This window comes from Erpetoichthys calabaricus, chromosome 8, assembly GCF_900747795.2.
Source record: "Erpetoichthys calabaricus chromosome 8, fErpCal1.3, whole genome shotgun sequence".
Classification (NCBI taxonomy): domain Eukaryota; kingdom Metazoa; phylum Chordata; class Cladistia; order Polypteriformes; family Polypteridae; genus Erpetoichthys; species Erpetoichthys calabaricus.
The window spans coordinates 63,578,822-63,599,381 of NC_041401.2; the positions used below are offsets into that span (position 1 = coordinate 63,578,822).

A 20,560-nucleotide genomic window follows, 5' to 3' on the forward strand; every position below is an offset into this window, starting at 1 on the left:
TCTGTTTACAGTAACTGCAGTGGTTCTATGGTGCCATGGTTTGTAACAACAGACAGATGCACGCTCAGATAATATAATAGGAAACTGACGCTGCTAAAGTGGCCTATGTGTCTGTGTTTGCCCTGCGATGGAGTGACACCTTGTCCTGGTGTTGTTCCTGCCTTTTGGCCAGCTCTTGTTGCCATAATCTGCAGCTGCCCTCCGACCCTGCCCTGGATAAGCAACTTTGGAAGATGAAAAGGTTATTATTATCATTATTATTGTGCCTACAGCAGAGAAAAATATATGAATAGATCATTCTTCTTCCTAACATTTGTCCCATGTTGACACACGGTCCACTTTTTGTCACATTGCTTTCTACTTGTTCTGATTCTGGACATCGTCCTTGAATGGCATTGACTTCACGCATATTTTCAATTAACCAAGCAAGCCAGTGATTTTTTTTTTTTTTTGTTCCTGTGGGTTGAGGTGTGTTTCGTCTCTGTAGATCAAGTTGCCATACCATTGGAGGCGTGCCATTCTACTTTAAAAGAGTAAACAATCGAACGTATTGAGGATAGCACTCAATAATAATACTATTATTGGGCAGCAAGTTGGTGCAGTGTTAGTGCTGCTTTCATGCAGGGAAGGAGACTGGGGTTCATGTGGATATGTGGAGTTTGCATGATCTCCCCACGTACTCCAGTTTCCTCCCACAGTCCAAACACACACAGATTAGGTGACTTTGGCTTTGCATAAGTAGTGCATGTGTGTTAGCCCTGCCATGGACTGGTCCCCTGTCCAGGGACTGCTCCGGCCTATGTCAGATGCTAGTTGGGGTGGGCATCAGTTGTCCCACGACCCTGCCCTGATTAAGCAGATTAGGAAGATTGATGAATGGATGTCTATCTGTTCAGTTGTTGTCACTTGATTACATAGTGTATGTCTGCCCTATATTCTCTCTTACTGAAGTATACACACGCATTATCAGTGTAGCAGCGGTCGGCAGAAAGAAATAAGCATATGTTTAGTGAAAGAATACAATGAATCATAAATGGGCCTATTTCAGTTATTACCATCTAGTTGTCTACAGAACACAGACATCAATTCATATCTGCATTTCAACATTCAATAATGGGTACTTGGTGATGACTTTCCAAGGAGAATCCACTCCCCTGGGGCCAAGTCCTGTCTATGTGTTCATCCGGCTGTGGCGAGGAATCTGTCTGTGGGGCTGAAAAATAATCACGGAGGAAGACGAACAGAGTAGTTTGTGATGTGACAAGCACAGCTAACCTCCTTTTAAAATGGATGAATCACATAATATTTAGCTTTTTTACCTTCTTAAATTAACATGGATATTCTGTTTTGCAATATGTGTGCCACTTTTTGGCTTGAAAAATTGAAATACTCAGTTAATTTTGAGGCTTTTTTATTCACTTATAGACCTATGTACTCTTTATTCTCATTGTAAGCTGCAAGAACAGACAAGGTGTTTTTAAAATTTATTTTAAAAATGGCTTTATTTAGAATACTTTTTTATGCGGCAAATTAATATATACCATGTTTGTGAAGAAAACTTCAACTTGAAAAATAGCAGACATCATTTAATGCTACACATTTGCAATAATAAAGCCCTGACAGACACAATGGGTAACCTGCAAATTGTACCAGGTGTGCGTTTCAAACTCAGGATGTTAGATCAGTAAGGCAGCATCGCTACCACTGTGCCACCCTACCTCCCAATTGTCACACATTCTCTGTTTCATAATGCAGTGTCACATGGTGCTTCACAAGGCAAGCAAAATTTCAAAAGAGTGTTGAATATTCAAACTGAGTGTGACAATAAATTTAAAAAGAGGAAGTATAAGCAGTTGGCTCTCTCAAGGCTTGTTCCTTCTTTGTCCCCAGTCCTGCCCACATATGTTCCAGCTCACAGCAACCCTGTATTTGGTGGCACAGGTTTAACAACTGGTTTTGTTAATTTTTTTTTCCTTTCTTTTTTCTCTTGTTTGTATTTAGTTGAACTTTCAACCATTGGGTCCATTTGACATCTACACAAAAACAAAACAACCTCTTATATACACTAAGTGGCCAGTCTATTAGCCATATCTATCTAGTACAGGGTTAGAGCCCCATTTTCTCCAGTGGCATGGGTTCAGCAGGGACCCTATAAACATTTTTTTGATGCAGACTCCATGGTGTCACATGGTTCCTTTAGCTACCCATTTATGCTACAGATCGCTTGCTCTGCCTCCTCCCAAATGTACCATATTCAATCTAGGACTGTGCAGGACATTGAAGCACACCAAAGTTACTGTTACATTTGTTTAAACAGCTTGAGATGATCGAGTTTTGTGACAATGGCGCATTATCCTGCTGGAAGTATTCATTTGAAAAATTGGAGACCGTGGCCATTAAGGAATGCACAGTCAGTGCCAATGCTTTGTTTGTCCATGACATTGAAGTGGCACTGAGTTGGTCTTGAGAGATGTAACATGTTCAAAGCGAACATTCCCCTACACTGTTACACTACCACCAACATTCTCTACTGTTGATTAAAGACAGGATGGATCGATCCATAGATTCATGCTGCTTATGCCAAATGCTAACCACACTGTACGTCTGTTACAGCAGAAATCATCAGAATGGGCACATTTTTTCCCCATCTTCACCCATTCAGTCTTGGTGGTCATATGCCCACTGTAGGCCTATCTTCCAGCTTTTACAAGACAGCAGTGGAACCCTGATGTGGTCTGGTATTGCTGTAGCCATCTACTTCAAGGGTCTACCACTACTGTTCACAGACTCCTTTCTGCACACCGTGAAGCTGACATATGAGTGTTTGTGGTCTTTCTGTTACCTTAACTGAGTCTGCTGAAACCATCACTTCTGATGCCAACAATCATCCCACAGTCATGGTCACTTTGACAATACTTGGACAAACTCATCTGAGCCACTTGATCATGTCTGTATGCTGTACATACTGCATTGCAGCCACATAATTGGCAGTTTAGAGGACCAGCGTATCTATGATGATGATGATGATTATTATTTTTATTGTTACTTCTTAGGCTGATGCCTTTATCCAAGGCGGCATACAACATTTGAGATGTAATTGATTACATTTTCTTTTCTTTTCCAAATTGGAGCACAGGCAGGTCAATTGACTAGCTCTTAGTGACATAGTGTCAGCAGCAGGATTTGAACCAACAACCTCAGGGGTTTGAAGTCTTAAGCCAGTACACTACAAATGCCCTGTAGTGCAATAAAGTGGAAACTAAGTGTATGTCGCCACATATTTATAATGCACCACACTGCTGTTTTTCCTGTTTAACATTTTCATTTCTTCTTCCACATGCCAAAGATGTACAGAACCGGTTTACTGGGAACTCTAAATACAGTATGCCCTTTATAGGAGAGCGAGAGTGTGAGAGTGTACATGAAATGAGCCCTGTGATGAACTAGCATCTCATATAAGACTGATTCCTCAATTCCTCCCAGTGTTGTCATAACAGACTCCCGGCCTGGGCCTGAAAGAATAGATTCTTAAATGGACGGACAAATTGATTTTTTTGATTGCAGTATTTTGACAGAGTTTATAACTGTTATTACATATGGACCTGTGCAGCCAGCCTTGAACTTTTGGGGGTCACTGAATTAACTACTCATATTGCCTCCCTTTTTTGCATTAATCTTCTGAGACAGAAATGGCAGCACAGTAGCCACACCATGCCAGAGTTCTAGATTTAAATCTTTATCCTGGTGTTGTACGTATTAAGCTGGCATGTTCTGCTGTGCTTTTGTGATGAACAAACCTGACATGTCTAAGTGAATGTGGGTATACACAACCCACAAAGTACTGGCACTGTTTCCTGCCTTGCACTCAATGCTGCCAAGTTTGCCCCCTGTTTTCCAGTCCTAAAACCTGATTAAGCTGGTTCTAAAAGGGTTGGGTGGATGGACTTTAGAGGAAGACAATGATGGTTGTTAGATGTAAGCAAAGAGTGGCAGCTTGTGGTCTGTTTCACAAAGAACAGCTTTAGAGAGGGCTGCCCCTCCATACACACTTCAAGTAATTTATTGATGGGTTATTATTGGTCATGTTGCTTGCATACTTGGTGTCTACATGCCTCTGACAGATGTATGTCCACACTTAAGGCAGTGTCCTCTCTCTCCCAGTGTTTAACCCATGACACATCTCAGCAGATCTTATAGAAATGTCTGTCGTCTGTCTTTTTGCCTTATCTACCTCATCGAGTTTCCCTTTTTTTTTTCTTCTGTACAGTCACTGACCACAGTGCCAAACATCATTGCTGTTGACAATGAAGAAGAGCCACCACCTCCTCCTCCTCCTCCTCCTCCAGGACTCAGCTCCACAGCAGATCCATGGGAGTATTTCTACACCACTTCACCCACCACAACTGTTTCTACAACAACCATGTCTGAGCCCCCACCTGAAACAGACATAAGTGTCATTTCAGATGCCTCCAAAAATATGACCGGGCCCCACTCTGATGAGGTGGTAGAGAACCCAGGCATTGGGCCCTGTGACTGCTCAGGAGGTTCATCGGAAGAGAATGAAGATGGATCTCGATGTGATAAAAAACCCTTCAGCACTTACCTTGGTGAAGCCATCATGAAACTTGGCCTGGAGATGCTTCAGCAGCTGAAGCCCACTGACAAGCATCCCAACGTGATCCTGTCTCCACTGAGCATGGCATTAGGGCTGTCTCAGCTGGCATTGGGTACGAGTTTGAGCCCGACGTCAGCAGCCACATCCTTCTGACCGTGCTTGACCCCACATTAATATGAACATTTTGTGTCCACAGGAGCTGAAAATGAGACGGAAGCGATGCTCATACGCTCGCTGCATGTTCAGCACTTGCCCTGTTACCAGGATTTGTTCAGAAGGGTTCAGACCCATCTTACCCAAACCACATTGCATGTGGCTTCTCGAATCTACCTGCAGAAAGGTGAGTTGACCTGTTTGTGGCATACCCACTGGGTACCTTGAGGGATACCTTTGAACCACTCAGGTGAACTCAGATGTTTGAAATTTTGACAACACTGTCATCGGTCATATTTCATTGTATTGTGCAGTGACAGTTAAGCTATTTTTGCATCTTACCATAAAGCAGTATGTTGGATGGGGGAGCACTCACACTCCACACATGGTGGGATCAGCCCTCTATGGCTGAGTCTGTCCCACGCAGCCACCCATCCACCTTCTTCCACAGTTCTAAAATGGGCTTTGCTGACTGTTGTTCATATTTGTTTGTAGAATTCCAAGTGAAGCAAAAATTTTTAGAGGACTCCAAGAAAGTTTACAATTCTGAACCATTATTGCTAGAAAGTTTGGAGGAGGTCAACAAGTGGGTAGAAGCTGCCACCAAGGGGAAGATCAAAGACTTCCTCTCCGCTCTTCCTGGTGAAATTGCAATGATGCTGATTAATGTAGTTCACTTCCAAGGTGAGTGGTCTGACACCCTAAAATCCAATAGAGCTCAACCTTGGGGACAAAGATGTGTTGGGATGACAAATGGTGTCTTTCCCTGGGAATCTGAGGGAATTTTAACTACACATGCATCAACTGTCATTCGTGCAGACCCTGAACAGCTTTAGCACTCACTTTGTTTACTTGTCACAGGTCTTTGGAAGAATCGATTTGACCCAAGATTCACTACCAAAGAACCTTTTTATGTGGATGGCCAGCACAGTTCTTTGGTGGACATGATGCAAGCCCCCAAATACCCTCTGCAGTACTATGAAGATGGACACCTCGATGCCCAGGTGGGAATCTTTCCATGAGTCCTTAAGTTATTGTATTGTGGCAGAGTTTGCAGGGAGAAAGACTTTGTGTTCCCAAGTTCAGACATCAAATGCACCTTATGTGCCCATGGCCCTATATTTTGAAAATAAGAATGGAGGATTTGTTTAAAGCCTGTGCAGATTTGAGAGTGCCATCTTAAACCTTTGTCAATAAATACAAAGTTGTGTGGTGTGGCTCAAGTCAAATTTGCTTGCAGTTTTCTAATTACAGTTCTATTTTCTCCATTTATAAATGATCTCTGGTCATTGTGCATCATAATAAATTGTAAATAAAGCTAGTAACTGCAGCTACAGTTATAGATTGTGGAATAAAGTGCTCTATAGCCCCCCGTTGAACCCACAAGACAGACGTCCCAGACACACGTGTAAAAGCACAAGAAGATTCTTTTAATATTTTCTTCAATAAAGTGCACAAAGCACCGCACACTCCACAATTCTCCAATAATAAATCAATACAATAATCAATAACAATAAATACACTCCTCCAACTCCCAGCAGCTCCGTCACACTCCCACCCAACTCCAGCTTGATTTGCTTTGGTTTCCCATAGTCCTTTTAAAGTCTCTGACCCGGAAGTATTCCGTCTCCAGGTCAAACGCCTCCTTCAGGTGTCCCGGAAGTACTGCTAGTTTCCGTCCTCGTGACTCCTAAGTACTTCCGGGTTAACGTCCCCATAATAGTTCCCGGGTTCTTGGTGCGCTTCCCCTGGCGGCACCCACGGCACCCAACAGAGCTGAAGAACCGGACTCCATGTCCCATGCTGCCCAGCAGGAATCCGGGGAACCATTTCCGTCCAGGGGAGCTGCCATCTAGCGTCCCGGGGGATGTATTGCCCTAAAAAGGCTCTTTCTCTTGGTTGAGGGACGTTCCGGCCAGACTGAAACGCCGGCTGTCCATCACAAGATGCATGGAAAATTTTGAAAAGAAGTTAATAAAACTTGTGTGGGGCACAGATTAGACATGGCTTATTTCTGTACATTGTAATATACAACTAGCATTTACAAAAATAAAGTGGGATGTGTAAAAGGTGCCTGAATGTTTACTACAACTGTAGTGACAGTTGCCAGTGTCTATTGTTTGAGTCTTAAGCTAACCTTAATATGAAAACACATTTTAAAGCTACGTAGTTGAAGAGATTTGCACTTTTTCCTCATGTCTGGGCACATATTTCCTTGGGTACTGTAGCCTGCTGGCCCCCAAAACTTGTGTATTATCAGGTTAAAGGATAACTTTAAATCTGCGCTGTGTGATTCAAAGCTGCAGGTGTAAGTCTGAGAGAGCACTGTGATCGACTGGTGCTCCACCAGGGTTTACCCCGAAACTGAGGTTGGTCAAGATAGCCTCTGAGTTACTGCTACAGCCCTGGATTGGATTATTCTGATGTGACTGTTAATATATGGAATAAATACTGTATATGTGCATATTATAAATTACACTAGACAAAGAGCCCGTTTCGACAACGTAAGATGAAACGGGCACGAGTTTGTGTCAGCAGTGTATGAAGAACAAATGATAAGTAATGAAGAAGTTGTTTTGTAATGATTGTAGTCTGCTTTACTCATTACTGTACAGGCTTGTACTATTAGTTGATGAATTTTCCAGGCCTATAGTATAATATTGAATGATGAATGTTCCAGTACAATATGGAATAGTAATAAGTATAAGCAGCACAAACCTGATATAGGTGTATTGAATGAATGCGTAATTAGGCCTCGAGCTGTAGTCAAAATCGCCTTTCGGGCCTCTAGAGCTTTAATCGAAGTCGCCTTTCTCTTTGAATTTTTGTGGCTGTAAATCTGCTGCCTGCTGCAATGTTGGGGTTGGATGTCGGTCTCGTAAGGTTTCTTGAGCAGCTGCACAGAAGGCATATGCGCATTTGGCTTCGGACGTGAGTGAGTGAGTGAGTGAGTGAGTGAGTGAGTGAGTGAGTGAGTGAGTGAGTGAGTGAGGAGGCAGGCGAATTATGTATTAAGATTAGATTGAGTAAATGGACTCTTAACTCTTTACAGATTAAATAAAATGCAAACAATATGGACAATGTTGTTTTGCATACATGTAAGAGTAAAGAATGCAGTAAGTTTAGGCTGTTTGATAATAGCTCAGTAAATGCTTGTAATAAAGTAAATAGTGTCCAAAAGTCCTGACCCCTTCCACTTATGAACAGGACAGTGGAGCCTTCCACAATGTGACGTGGGTCCACCTCCTGATGACCACATTCACAAACATTCCCTGAGAAACGCAGTGCACAAGTACTTCTTTTTCTCTTATGGTGGGTTGTCTTTAGGCAAATCGCATTTGCAAAAGACACCCATGCACCCCCTTATTTTCAACTGGAAAATTTTCTGAGACATGTACGAGTCCAAAAGTGGCTTTATGCAGTGTTGCAAATCACTAACTATTATGATGTTATATTTGACATAACCTATGCTGTGACATTCAGCCCACCGTCATGCACTCGGTTAAGCACGCACTTCATGTTACTGTTTGCACCACATGTGAACATAAATCTAAAATGTACAACCTTCCATTTTGAAAAATGCCAGCTGCATTTTTCCATTAACTCTGCAATTCCAATCAACAATTAATGTTCACTGCTTTTTGAAGTTAATAAAAAAAAAAAAGCCACAATGGACATGCTGTTTTTTTGATTGTAATAGAAAGACAGCAATGGAAGAGGCCGCTTTCAGTGAGTAAAAGTAATTACTTTTTATTCTTTTTGGTACACATTTATTCAAAACCACTGTATAATAAGTCAATACTAATGTTATGCCAACATTTTTACCACTTTTTTCTTTGAATGAATACATTTTAAATCGCCTTTATGACATTTTCGAATAGTGCTATTGGTGATGTCCTGAACTACCCCCCTTGTGCAGATATTTTACTCCATCTATACACCCCACCATTTACTAAAATAACACAATATTCAACCAAGACATGGTGCCTACATTTTCAAAATTCATATTCATTGTTATTATATGAGCGGACTTCACCCCTTTCAATTCTGGCAGGTCCGTGTGCTCTGTTATAATTCTACTTAATATCAATATTCAGTATACAGGTATGGATTACTAAATTGTTCCTACTTGTAGCATAACATTCTCAGTCCAATTCTGTATAGTGGGAAAGGCTCCAACCTGGCAGCACAGGGTATAAGACTGGAAACTGCCCTGGACACAGTGCCAGGCCATCACTGGGTCCGCTGTTGCACACTCACAGTCCCACAATAGTCTGCTTAATGTTCCAAATCATTTCAGAGTTGTGTAGCCTAACTCCGATGCATCGGGTCCAAGACAGAAACCAAACCTGGCCAGGGAGTCAGTCCATTGTAGGACCCAGTAAGTCAAACTTACCTGGGACCAGGTTTGAATCGGCGTTTATCCTGTCTGGGACGAGACCCACATAGATGAGTCAAGGACACGTGTCCTCCACACAGACAGTGACTGGACGTGTGACACATGGACCCAAGTCACTGGACCTATGAGGCATTAGCACAAAGTACTGTGCCACCCTGGTTTGTACTTTTTATGCTTTATATCACCTGAAATTCACTGAAGAACTTGTATTTATATCGCTTTTCGATTACTTGACTTCACTTTAGAGTGTGTTCAACACAAATTCATAAACAGTAATTAGCGTGACATATATTGTGTGTCATGAATGAGAGACATTCTGCCTTTTATTGGCACTACTTTGATTTTCAGACTCTTTTATTGTAATTACGTTTACTGACTTTTTTTTTCTCTATGTAACAAAATCTCAGTGCTGTAAATAAATGAATTACACTTAAATAAGCAAGGGTAAAGTTAATGGTAGGGCTCACGCTGCCAGCGTACTGTTTGCTCCCTCTTCTCAATACTCTATATATTCAACACTGTTGGCACCATCTCAGTTGATGGCATAAGATGGCTTCTTAAGGAGCAGGATAATCACTGAAACAAAGGCACATTGCAGCCATGCTTGAAGTAAACAAAATGTGCTTTTCATCAGCAAATGATCAACAATTCATACTGTCAAAGTGACTTGACTTCAAACCCCAGGTGGAATCCTCTTCACCTCATTCTTCATTAACCATTGCAAGCATTTTCCTATAATTTACTCACCAAAAGCTTTCATAACCATTTATTTCTAAAATATATGTACCATTTTCTAAGCCTGTTTAATCCTGAGCAGGGTCGTCTTGTGCTTCCTGGGATAAAATGCATATAAGATGGATGAATTAAAAAATCTGCAATTGTGTTCTGAAAGGTGCTTTTCTAATCATAGAAAAGGTAGAACTATGCTAATGGTAATTGTCATTCATCCAGTCATAAGCTTTAATTACTAAATACTTAAAACTTAATAAAAAACTAACCAACTATTTCTTGTATATGCAGATCTAAAGACATTGAGATTAACAGTTTTCTTAAATGATTTAATTAAATGTATCTCCTTTGTTCAATGATACATTTCTGTAAAACAGATAAACAGCTTCCTGTTCTGTGCTCTCAATACAATGCCATCACGTTTGCTCCTTCGCTACACATTGTACCTACTTTACTAAATTCCTTTGAGGAGTAGCTGCCAACTGCTGCGCACTGCTAATGTGATATATAGGTGTAACTGAGCTTGTCTCATGTCCTCTGAGAGCCTTTCTGAGAAGTCGCATATGGGTGGGCTCAGGTTTCCTATCAACTCTGAATTGCAGACTGCTGATTTACTGACATTCTCTGCTTTGTCTCCAGGTAGCAAGCTTCCCCTTCAAAGAGGGCATGAGTCTGATGGTGGTCTTGCCCCATAACGGGCAAGTAAATGTTTCCGCCCTGGCGCAGCAACTGTCTCCCAAATATTTCTACAGTAAACTATCCAAAGTACGAAATCTTAAAGTGAAGATCCCTAAGCTGAATCTGGAGTACAGCCAGGAAATGACAGAGGTGCTCGCTGCCATGGGTAAGAAAACCAGTTTGTGTCTTTGTATTTTCTGCAAATTAAGGACCTGATGAATTCGACTGACACCCACAAGGACAGTCCAATGGGTCCAGCTGTCTGGTTTCTTGTAAGGGTCAAGTTGGCCCACCCAGGCCCCCTGTAGGCTCCACCCACGAATTCATCTGATGGGTCACTCTTTGAAACTGTTGGGTTCCTTCAAGTGATTTCCAGTGCCTATACAAAATATTCACATTTTATTATTATACAATGTTAAAACATTGGATTGAATTTGGCTATTTTGACATTGTTCGACAAAAAATATACTGGTTAATTTCAAAGACAAAATGGATCTCTGGAAAGTGGTGTAAATTAATTACATTTTCATCAATGCAGCACTGCATTTTGATTTTGTGTTTGGACTTACATCGTGACAACGCAACATATAACTGCCCATGATTGAATTTTGTTTCTTTCTCTCTATTAAATGAAACGATTTCTAATGTTATCCACGGAAGATGTACTACATTACCTTTCTTGGATACATCCTTCTTTCTACAGTAATTCGTGTGGTGGAAGACAGGACGGTGTTAATGATTGTAGATTTTCTTTGGGATATTCTAAGTTGATGTTTTCATTTTCCGCACAATCACGACCAACTGTTTCACCGTAGTCTACTGATACACATTTAACCAATTTTCAATGTAATCGATCGACATTTTTGCCGTTAATTCATTTGACTTCATTGTTTCTCGGTGCTAGGATTGCCCGTGTACTCATTTCTTCTGTTGATAACCCTTCATGATGAAATTCTTCAATATGATTTGGACATAATACATCTTCTTTTATTGGGGACTTAAAGTGAGGAAAACATTAAAATTTATAAGCGCTGAGAGAGCAGGAACTGTGTCTGTCAAAAACATTCACACGAATGAGAGGTGAGAGGACCGTGTGCTTGGTTGAATATGGTTGAGAGGAGGGCTTGACTTGAAAAAATCTCATGGCCAAAGTCTCCTCTCGCGGGACTTGAAATTATCTCTTCAAAAAGTCTTGTCTCGTCGCAGGATTTTTTTTTATATAATAGAGAGATGTAAAGCACAAAACTGTTCACTCCCTTTAATGTGAGACACCTAAATCATCACTGGTGTAACCAGTTGGTTTTTACAAGAAAAGTCATTGTTTAAATGGATATTACATGTCTGTAGTGAAGGGGTTTCAATTGGCTGCAGTACAAGTAGAAGTGCTCCTGTATATGGATTCACCAGCTTGCGGTGAGTCAGTACCATGGCCTAACCTGCACACTAAACACTCCAAGCGATTCCATGAACGGTGGCCGCATAAGTATTCATCCCCTTCTAGTCAGTATTTAGAGAATGTACAACTGGCAGCCATGACAGCCTTAAGTCAGTTGTGCACAGGTCTCTATCAGCTTTGCACATCTGGAACCTGTAATTTACTGTTATTCTTACTCGCAAAATTGCTTAAGCTCTGTCAGGTTGCCCGGGGATTATGTGGGAACATTCACTTTCAAATCAATCTACAAATCCTCAATTAGGTTGAGATCTGGACTCTGACTTGGTCAGGACATTAATATTGTGGTTTTCAGAAATTCATGTGTAGCGTTGGCTTTATTTTTGACGTTTTGCTGGAAAACAGATCTCCTCCAAAGGTGTAGGTTTCTTTCAGACTGCATCTGGTTCTCCTCCAGGATTTCCCTGTATTTTGCTGTATTTGTTTTACCCTCCACCCTTAGAAACTTTCCAGGGCCTGCTGCAGGGGGGCATCCCCACAACATGATGCTGCTACCACCATTCTTCACAGCCTGAATGGTTTGTTTTTGATCATGTGTGGTGTTTGGCTTACACTAAATATGATGTTTGGTCTGATACCAAAAAGGTCAATTTCGGTCTCATCAGACCATAGAACCTTCTTCCAGCTGACTTCAGTGTCCTTTTTGCCTTCTGGCTTATTCATATGTTGTGTGCAAGTTAGTCTCTTTTCCATTCTTCCATAAAGCCGAATCAAGTGAAGTACCCAGGTAGAAATTGCTGAACGCAGTCTCTCCAATCTCAGCCTCCATAGCTTATAACTCCTTCAGAGTTCCTTCACTAGTCTTCTTTTTCTATGATCACTCAGTTTTGTGGACAGCCTACTCTGTGAAGATTATCAGCTGTGCCACACTCTCTCCGTGTCTTAATGATTGATTTATCCATTCCTACTTGTGCTTTTCAATCACCTTTCATAGAATTGCTTATAGTGCTCATTGTGTAGGCTAAGCCATGATGCTGACTTGCCACAAGCAGGACCTTCGACATACAGATGCATTTCTACTGCAGTCAACTGAAACCTCAGATAGGCGCTCTCTATTGCACTAACTCTGTGACTTCTAAATCTAGTTGGCTGCACCAGTGCTGATTTAGGTGTGTCACATTAAAACTGGTGAATGCTTAAGTGATCAATTATTTTGTTTTATTTTTGTTATTAATTTAGACCACCTTGCAGAGATCTCGTTTCACTTTGTCATTAGTGACAAGTCAAGTAAAATGACACCTTTTATTGGCTAACTAAAAAAGATTACAGTATGCAAGCTTTCAAGGCAACTCAGGCCCCTTCTTCAGGGAAGATATAATCCTTTGACAAGATGTAAACTTTGACATTAAAGAGTCTCTTTCTGTTATTCTATGTGAAAATTGGCTAATTCAAACCACTGTGATTCAATGTTGCATAACAATAAAATGTGAAAACTTACAGGGGGGTTAATACTTTTGATTGGCAATGTAAGGGCAGGTTTATACTTCACGTGATGCAACGCATGCTCCAACAGACATTAGTGCTACGCAAGTGTTTTACTGTTCATGCTTGTGCATGTACGTAAATTTGAAAGATTCCACCGGGTGGCATTGTGAGATATCATCATGGTGAGACAATGTTCGGCTTTGCTGTGTTGTGAATTGCATGAAACATCCATTAAATTCCAAAGACACCTTGCCACAATATTTCTAAAAAGGATGGATGTTTAATGATTAAATCCATCAATTCAGGGATGCACCCATTCCAGCATGCATCGCATACGAGAAAAAAAACAAAATTCCTGGACGGGGTATCAGCTCATCGCAAGAGGAATACAAGAGCACACATACACTAGCGTCATGTCTTTGGAAGGAAACCGGAGCACAATGTGGAAACCCACCAGAAAAACGTGTAAACTCCAGGCAGGGAACACCAGTGACATGACTCCCTACTGCGAGGCAGCAGCGCTACGGCTCTGCCACCGTGCCGGTGTAATTATTATCAGTATTCATTATTTAAATGAAGTTAATGACTTATCTGTAAAATGTAGCATACATACTTTAATACATATCATCATGAAAATGATATCAAGTATAAATCTTAACGATTCTGTACAGAGAGCTGGAGTATCATAAATGTAATGTGTTCTGTGTGTGGCGATTGCTGCTTTCAGGTCAGGAGGAAGCCCCAGAAGTACGTAGCAATTAACAACTGGGTCGGTTTTTAGATGACGTTTACGACGGTCTACTTTAATGATAAAGTAAACTACTAGGTTAAAGTGGAAATTTTGAGATTAAAGCAGAAGTTTCCATTTTAATCACAAAATAGACCTTTTCACCATGTCCTTAATTTTTTTCTGTATGGTTCAAATACGCTGCCATACATTCTGATGTTGTTGTGAAGGTGCAAAAAAAAAAAAAAAACCAAGACAGCACAGAAGATGGTGAGACTTTTAAAATGTATCGTGTCGTTACGTTTTGGAATATGCAATGCTTGAATATAAAAGCACCAAGAATGCATTTGTATGTCAGCACTTTGCTTCACCACATCGAACCATCCATCAAACATGGAAGTATGCACATCGATCCTGGAGGATCCTCAAAGCGGCTTTCTCTCACATGTAGATAGTAAACCGAGTCTGATGTCACATTCCGACTTTTATCATACTGCGCCCCTGACTTTTTGCTGGTACTGCAACTCGCGTCATGTTAATTTCAGAGGACCTGCTCAGAAGACACATCAAATGAACGCTGGGAACGCATGGCAGCCATGATGCGTGCGCGTCTGCGTTCTGAGCGTGAAGTATAAACGAGCCCTTAGATGTCATTTACAAGCTTCTCTGATAAGCACACGACACTCACGAGCCTTGTATAATCAATGCAGCTGATACACTAAGACTCTGCGTTACCCACAGGCCACCTTTCTGAACCTCACTGGTGAAGGTGCGGCCCTGGATTGTTGGATTCGTCCATCTTCTGGTCATTTTCTTTTGTTTGTTTGTTAATTTATTTGAGTTTTGCTCAGGCTGGCACATGCACTATCAACATTGGGTCCTGTCTGCTAACAGGGCTGTACATGCAGTCTTATTGTATGTCTCTTCTGCTCTTTACAGGCCTTGAGGATCTGTTTAAAAAGCCACAGCTTGGCAAGATTGCATCGGGCCACTTGTTTGTGTCCAGCGTGCAGCACAAGACAACTCTGGAGATGAATGAGGAGGGTGCTGAAGCCAGCGCTGCCACTTCCATTGCCATTTCCCGCTCTCTTTACCATTTTAGTGTCAACCAGCCTTTCTTGTTTGCCCTGCTTGATGATGCCTCCTATGTGCCCATCTTCATGGGTGTAGTGACAAACCCCAACCCCAATGCCAAACTCAACAAAAGGGGAGACGATGAAACAGAAAAGTTTGCACCTACGTTTAACAAGTCCATGCCTTCCAAAATGGTGCCTAAATAGGATGTGGCACACCAAAGGACCTAGGGATATGTGTGCCTTACAGGACTGCGTCTCTACTGTTTACAGGCACTATAGCAACCAGTTGGGAGGCAAACACATAACAAAAGAAAAGAAAAAAGGTCAATCTAATATGGACAGTTTGTATGGAGAAATATTTGGGACACTTCAATGCTGCCAGCAGAAGTGTAGTGGTCACCTCTCTGTGTCCACATGTCTCTATCTGCCTTTGACCAAATTAATCCAATGGGAAAGGGAAGGGGTTAATAATCAAATATTGCTTATTTTTGAATTAAGGTTGGGTGACCAACTGTTTTACTAGTCTGTTTGATTTGAGTCAGTCTGGGGAGGAGGGGTGGGTGGAGTCAGGGTCTCCATCTGTCACTTGAAGATTTGTGAAAATCAGTGTGGGGGATTGTTGTGACCACTAACCACCTGTCTCTCTAATCTGAGACATTACAGCTTTTTGACCTGTCACTATTGTCTCTGGCTTGAGTTTAGTCCATCAGAGAGACAAATGGCCAGCAGCCACTTGAAGCATTGTGAAATGGAATTTGAATGGTTTCGGTGACCACTGACAAGAAGTGTCCACGTCTTAAGTATGTTTAGATGAGAAAGACAAATGGTCAGTGTCCTTGTAAGCATTACAAGATGGGGGATGGAGTTTGATGGTGACCACTAACCACTAATCTCTCTAATCCGAAACATTCCATTTCATGCCCATTGTCCAATAGTAGTCTCTCTACATTCAGTCACAGTGTCAGGCCAAGTGGTGGAGGTGGGTGGTTTGAGAAGGAGGCTGTGGCATGAGACCATTTGCCATTTTCTAACTTCAGCACTCTAGGAGAGGTCAGATGTCAAACCAGAGGAGCCTCGCTTGGGTATGGACAGGCTGTGATCTGCTTCCACCTCTTTTGTGCACCCCTGTCATTCACAAGGAGAGATGGATGGCTTGTGTCTACAGGGTTGTGCAAAATGCAAACCCCAGAATGCCACTTGGTCCAGAGCAAGATGTGGACGACAGCTTGACAAACCCCACTTGTATCTCTGGCTGCCTGTTTCATTTGGGTGAACCCACAGTCCTCTAAGTGCACTTGCCTACTTATTCCTCACACAAGCATGTGAAAGTACAGTGTTTCATATTGTGAATAATTTGCAGCTCCGAAAAGATGCAGCTCCACAGATGTGCATGAAATAAAGTCTTTCTTTAGTTTTATTAAGAAGAACGGCGCGCTGTTTTTGTTGTTAAGAGTATCAAGAGGGTTAGCCAATGTCTGAAGTATTACTGATTTCACTTCTTCCTGCATTGAGATAATCGTGTGTGTGTGCATGCGTGCGTGCGTGCGTGCGTGCGTGCGTGCGTGCGTGCGTGCGTGCGTGGTGTTCTCCTCTCGTTCTTAACACTTCTGTCTGTCCTATGCACTGTGGCACAGAAGGAGAGGTGCATGGGCGTGTCCACAATTAAAGTGGGTGGGTCTATGTAAATCAACGGACGGTAAGTCTCCGCCCTAGCGCTGTGGGATCCAGACTATCGTTACACACTGAGTCACAAGAGAAAGCAGTAAGCCAGTAATTTCAGAAAGGGCTGTCCGTTATAATTATTTTTATTACAGGTTTTTCTGCGGCAGTGATAAACAAAACAACTATTTCAGATAGTCGTGCAGGCCATTATTAACATTCAGAGGTGGCTTTGCTAGAAATGAGGGGTCATGCTGCGGAGCTTGTTCCAATGTACTCAGCCACTCATGGTAATGATGCCAACCCTGACGCAACTGTCTCCACTGTCAAAGTTCTGCCTTTATTTTCTCTCCACCTCAGTCTCGACTGCCAGTCTGCAATGTCCCTTTCTCAGCTCTGCCTCATTGTCACCTGTTCCATTAAGCTTCACTGACGTCCACTCTGATGCACTTTACTCCATCACTCTTTCCTGCTATCATACTTGACCCTCATCCGTGATGTCTACTTTTGTTGTAGTGTTGACTTTTTGTCCGGGCTGTACCATTTCCATTACAGTTCAATCTAGTCTGTTCATTGCCGCAGCCTTAACTCCGAGAAGTGCAAGGCCATGTCCCCTAAAGTGATTCACTTACCATCTTTCTACTGCATCTCAGCTTTTGTTCAGTATTCCCCAACTGTGGCTGCTACACTTCCCTGTTTGTCACTCTACCGCCATTATGACTTTTGGTTTCTGCTGTCCATTTCAATTATGGTTCTGCTCTTATTGCTAATTGTTCTGCCCTTATCCCCACCATTTCGTACTTTTAACGGTTGCTGTTGATGCAACAAGCCATACTTTTAATTTCTTGCACAGTGCTTCCCTGAACCCTATTTTACTGCATTCTCTACTGTCATTCACGTTGCTTTTATCTCTGATACACTACAGTTTCACCTATCACAACGTGCTGCTCTGATCCCTGTGCCTTCGGATCCAGAGTGACCTCCTCGCCGCTGCTCTCACCTGTGAAGTTGTGATGCCCTGATCCCTCACCGTCCTATGTTCCATGCCTTCATTCTTTGCCTCCCATCAACAATGTATTACAGTCTCGCCTGCTGCATATTGCAAGCCTGCTTGACACATTACTGCAGTCCTACCATCCATGCTGCAAAGTCTAGATCCTGATTTTCCTTCAGTCTTTATGGTCATTCCCTATTGCACCTCTTTCTACAGTGACACCTGCCACACTGTTCTGCATTATCTGCCTTTCTTTGCTGCTCTGATCTTTACAGTAATGTATTCTCAATTATCATGCCGTGTGCCACTGATCGATATTTGCCTTCATTCTCGACTGTAATTGTTTGCTGCCATTTCCTCCACAGAACTGCACTCCCAACTGTAAATCTGAGCAGCCCAATCCCCCCTGTCGCACTTATCTGTCATTCTTTGTAAACTTGTGTCAGCACTGCAGTCTCACATGTCATTTTATGCTACCACATTTCTGCAGACTTACCCATCGAAATGGTTGACGTCAAGATTCCAGTTTTCCTTCAGTCTTTACTGTCATTGCTTGCTGCCATTCTCTCTACAGTGACACCTGCCACGCTGTACTGCATTATTGGCCATCATTCTTCTGATCCTCATAGTAATGCATTATCAATTAACATGATGTTCTGCCCCGATACATTTGTTCCCTATACTTTTGATTTCCGTCCTTTGCGGCCTTTTTTTTTTTTTTTTTGTCCTTTTTATGCAAATGTCATTCTTTGCTACTCTGATCTTCACTATCATGTGTTCTCAATTATCATGCTGTTTTGCTCTGATTGATATTTTCATTCATTCTTGACTGTCATTCTTTGCTGCCCTTTTCCCTGCAGTATCGCACTCCCCTCTGTAAATCTGTGAAGCCCTGACTGTCCTTTACCTCTTTGTAATCCTTTGCTACCTTTTTTTCTCTGTATTGTAGTCTCACGTATCACACTGTACTACCACATTACTGCAGTTTCACCTGCTGTTCCTTGCTGTTCTTCTCTCTACAGTCACACCTGCCAGCTGTACTGCATTATTGGCTGTTATTCTTTGCCTCTCTGATCCTCACAGTAATGCATTCTCTGTAAACATGCTGTGCTGCCCTGATACACACTTCCCTTCATTCTTGACTGTTATTCTTTGCTGCCCTAAACTCGGCAGAGCTTGCACTCCCATTTGCAAAGTTATGTGCCCATCATCTCCACTGTCCTACTTGCTCCACTGTCATTCTGTGCCTCCTTTTTCTCTGTCTCACATGTCACACTGTGCTACCAGATTGTTGCAGTCTCACCCATCAAGCTGTGACATCCAGATTCCCATTTTCCTTTTGTCTTTATTGTCAGTTCATGCTGCCTTTCCCTCTCAGTAACTCCTGCCACACTGTACTGCATTCTAGGCTAATATTAACTGCTACCCTGATCCTCAATATACTGTAGTATTTTCATTTCTTATGCTGCCCTAGTCTTTCTTTCACTTCATGCCCGTCATTAACTTTCTCTACTCTTTTGCACTCTAATCATTCATGCCAGTCTTCTTAAATGCCATCCATGTTGTAGTTTACTAGGTTGATCTGTCCATTCTTCATTCTCTCCTATCCATATTCAGCCATTTTTCATATGTACCTACTGTGCATTGAGGTAAACAGCACATGTTTGATCAGAGATGCATTTATGATGGTGACTTCTGCCAAGCTGCGTGTTCCATGACAGAAAGCCCTGTGGCTTTTACTTGATTCTGTTTTTGCTTATTTTGTGTGAGCACATTTAATAGTCAGTGTTGGACAAGGTTTAAAGGTCAGCTTGTTCTGATGTTGCTTTGATCCTCGCCAGACACGCATGCTTTGGCATTCATATGGTAATGTTTCATTTAAAAGGCATTTTCTAAAACACCCAACTGCTTATTTCAGTGCAGTTTAACTGATAGTGTTGTGTGTTTGTTTTCAATTTAAAATTGCAAACAAAAACTCTAAGCTCTAAGAAAATAATCACCGGACCGCTGGAGAAAATGGATTTTCTAGATGTCTGTATATTCCCTAATGAGGATTGTTCAGTGCACCACACAGAGATCAACTGAAGACCTCTGCTAAGTAAATGAGCAGGCATGAAGCCTGGCAGACTTTGTATAATTGTAGGTGAGGTCGCATGTCTTGTAATGGAGTCTCAATATGTGAGTAACACGCCCCATCTATTCAGTCCCACAAAGCCCTTAACTGGTGCTTAGGATTAGAAATTCCAGTCTTTGACCTGAACCACTGGAAATAAAACTTGAAAACAGCTTTTCTTAGTTAGGACTATAATCAACGTGGGCCCCTGCTTCTCCAATAGAACAGCTTAGTTATTCGCTAAAAAAAACAGACTTGATGGACTGAATGAACGGTCTCCTCTCATTTGTCAAATTTCGTATGTTCTAGAGCACAAGTGCACACCGAGGCCCATGTGCCAGATTGTCTCATTTGGTTGTCCTGGTGGAAGTCCCTGAAAAAATTCTTTTATATTGCTACCATGCTGAATACAATTCAGATATCATATTCTTCTCTAGTTTGGGGGATTGCTACAGGATGTGCCACTTATGACTGCAGTGGTCCAAATAAATTCAGTAATAAATACAAGCACACATCTGACTACACTAGTGATACCACAT

General features: G+C 41.9%; 1 protein-coding gene across 1 annotated transcript in view; it reads left to right on the top strand.

Annotated features, from left to right (window-relative positions):
- Nucleotides 1-16,682, top strand: part of serpinf2b (serpin peptidase inhibitor, clade F (alpha-2 antiplasmin, pigment epithelium derived factor), member 2b) — a 28,195-nt gene extending 11,513 nt beyond the window's left edge. Inside the window, exons 3-8 of the mRNA XM_028806641.2 lie at nucleotides 4,268-4,727; nucleotides 4,812-4,955; nucleotides 5,264-5,452; nucleotides 5,630-5,772; nucleotides 10,536-10,740; nucleotides 15,119-16,682. Of these exons, the coding sequence (XP_028662474.2) occupies nucleotides 4,268-4,727; nucleotides 4,812-4,955; nucleotides 5,264-5,452; nucleotides 5,630-5,772; nucleotides 10,536-10,740; nucleotides 15,119-15,459 (1,482 nt within the window). The 3' untranslated portion in view covers nucleotides 15,460-16,682. The remainder of the gene's footprint in view (nucleotides 1-4,267; nucleotides 4,728-4,811; nucleotides 4,956-5,263; nucleotides 5,453-5,629; nucleotides 5,773-10,535; nucleotides 10,741-15,118) is intronic.
- The last annotated feature ends 3,878 nt before the right edge of the window (nucleotides 16,683-20,560 follow it).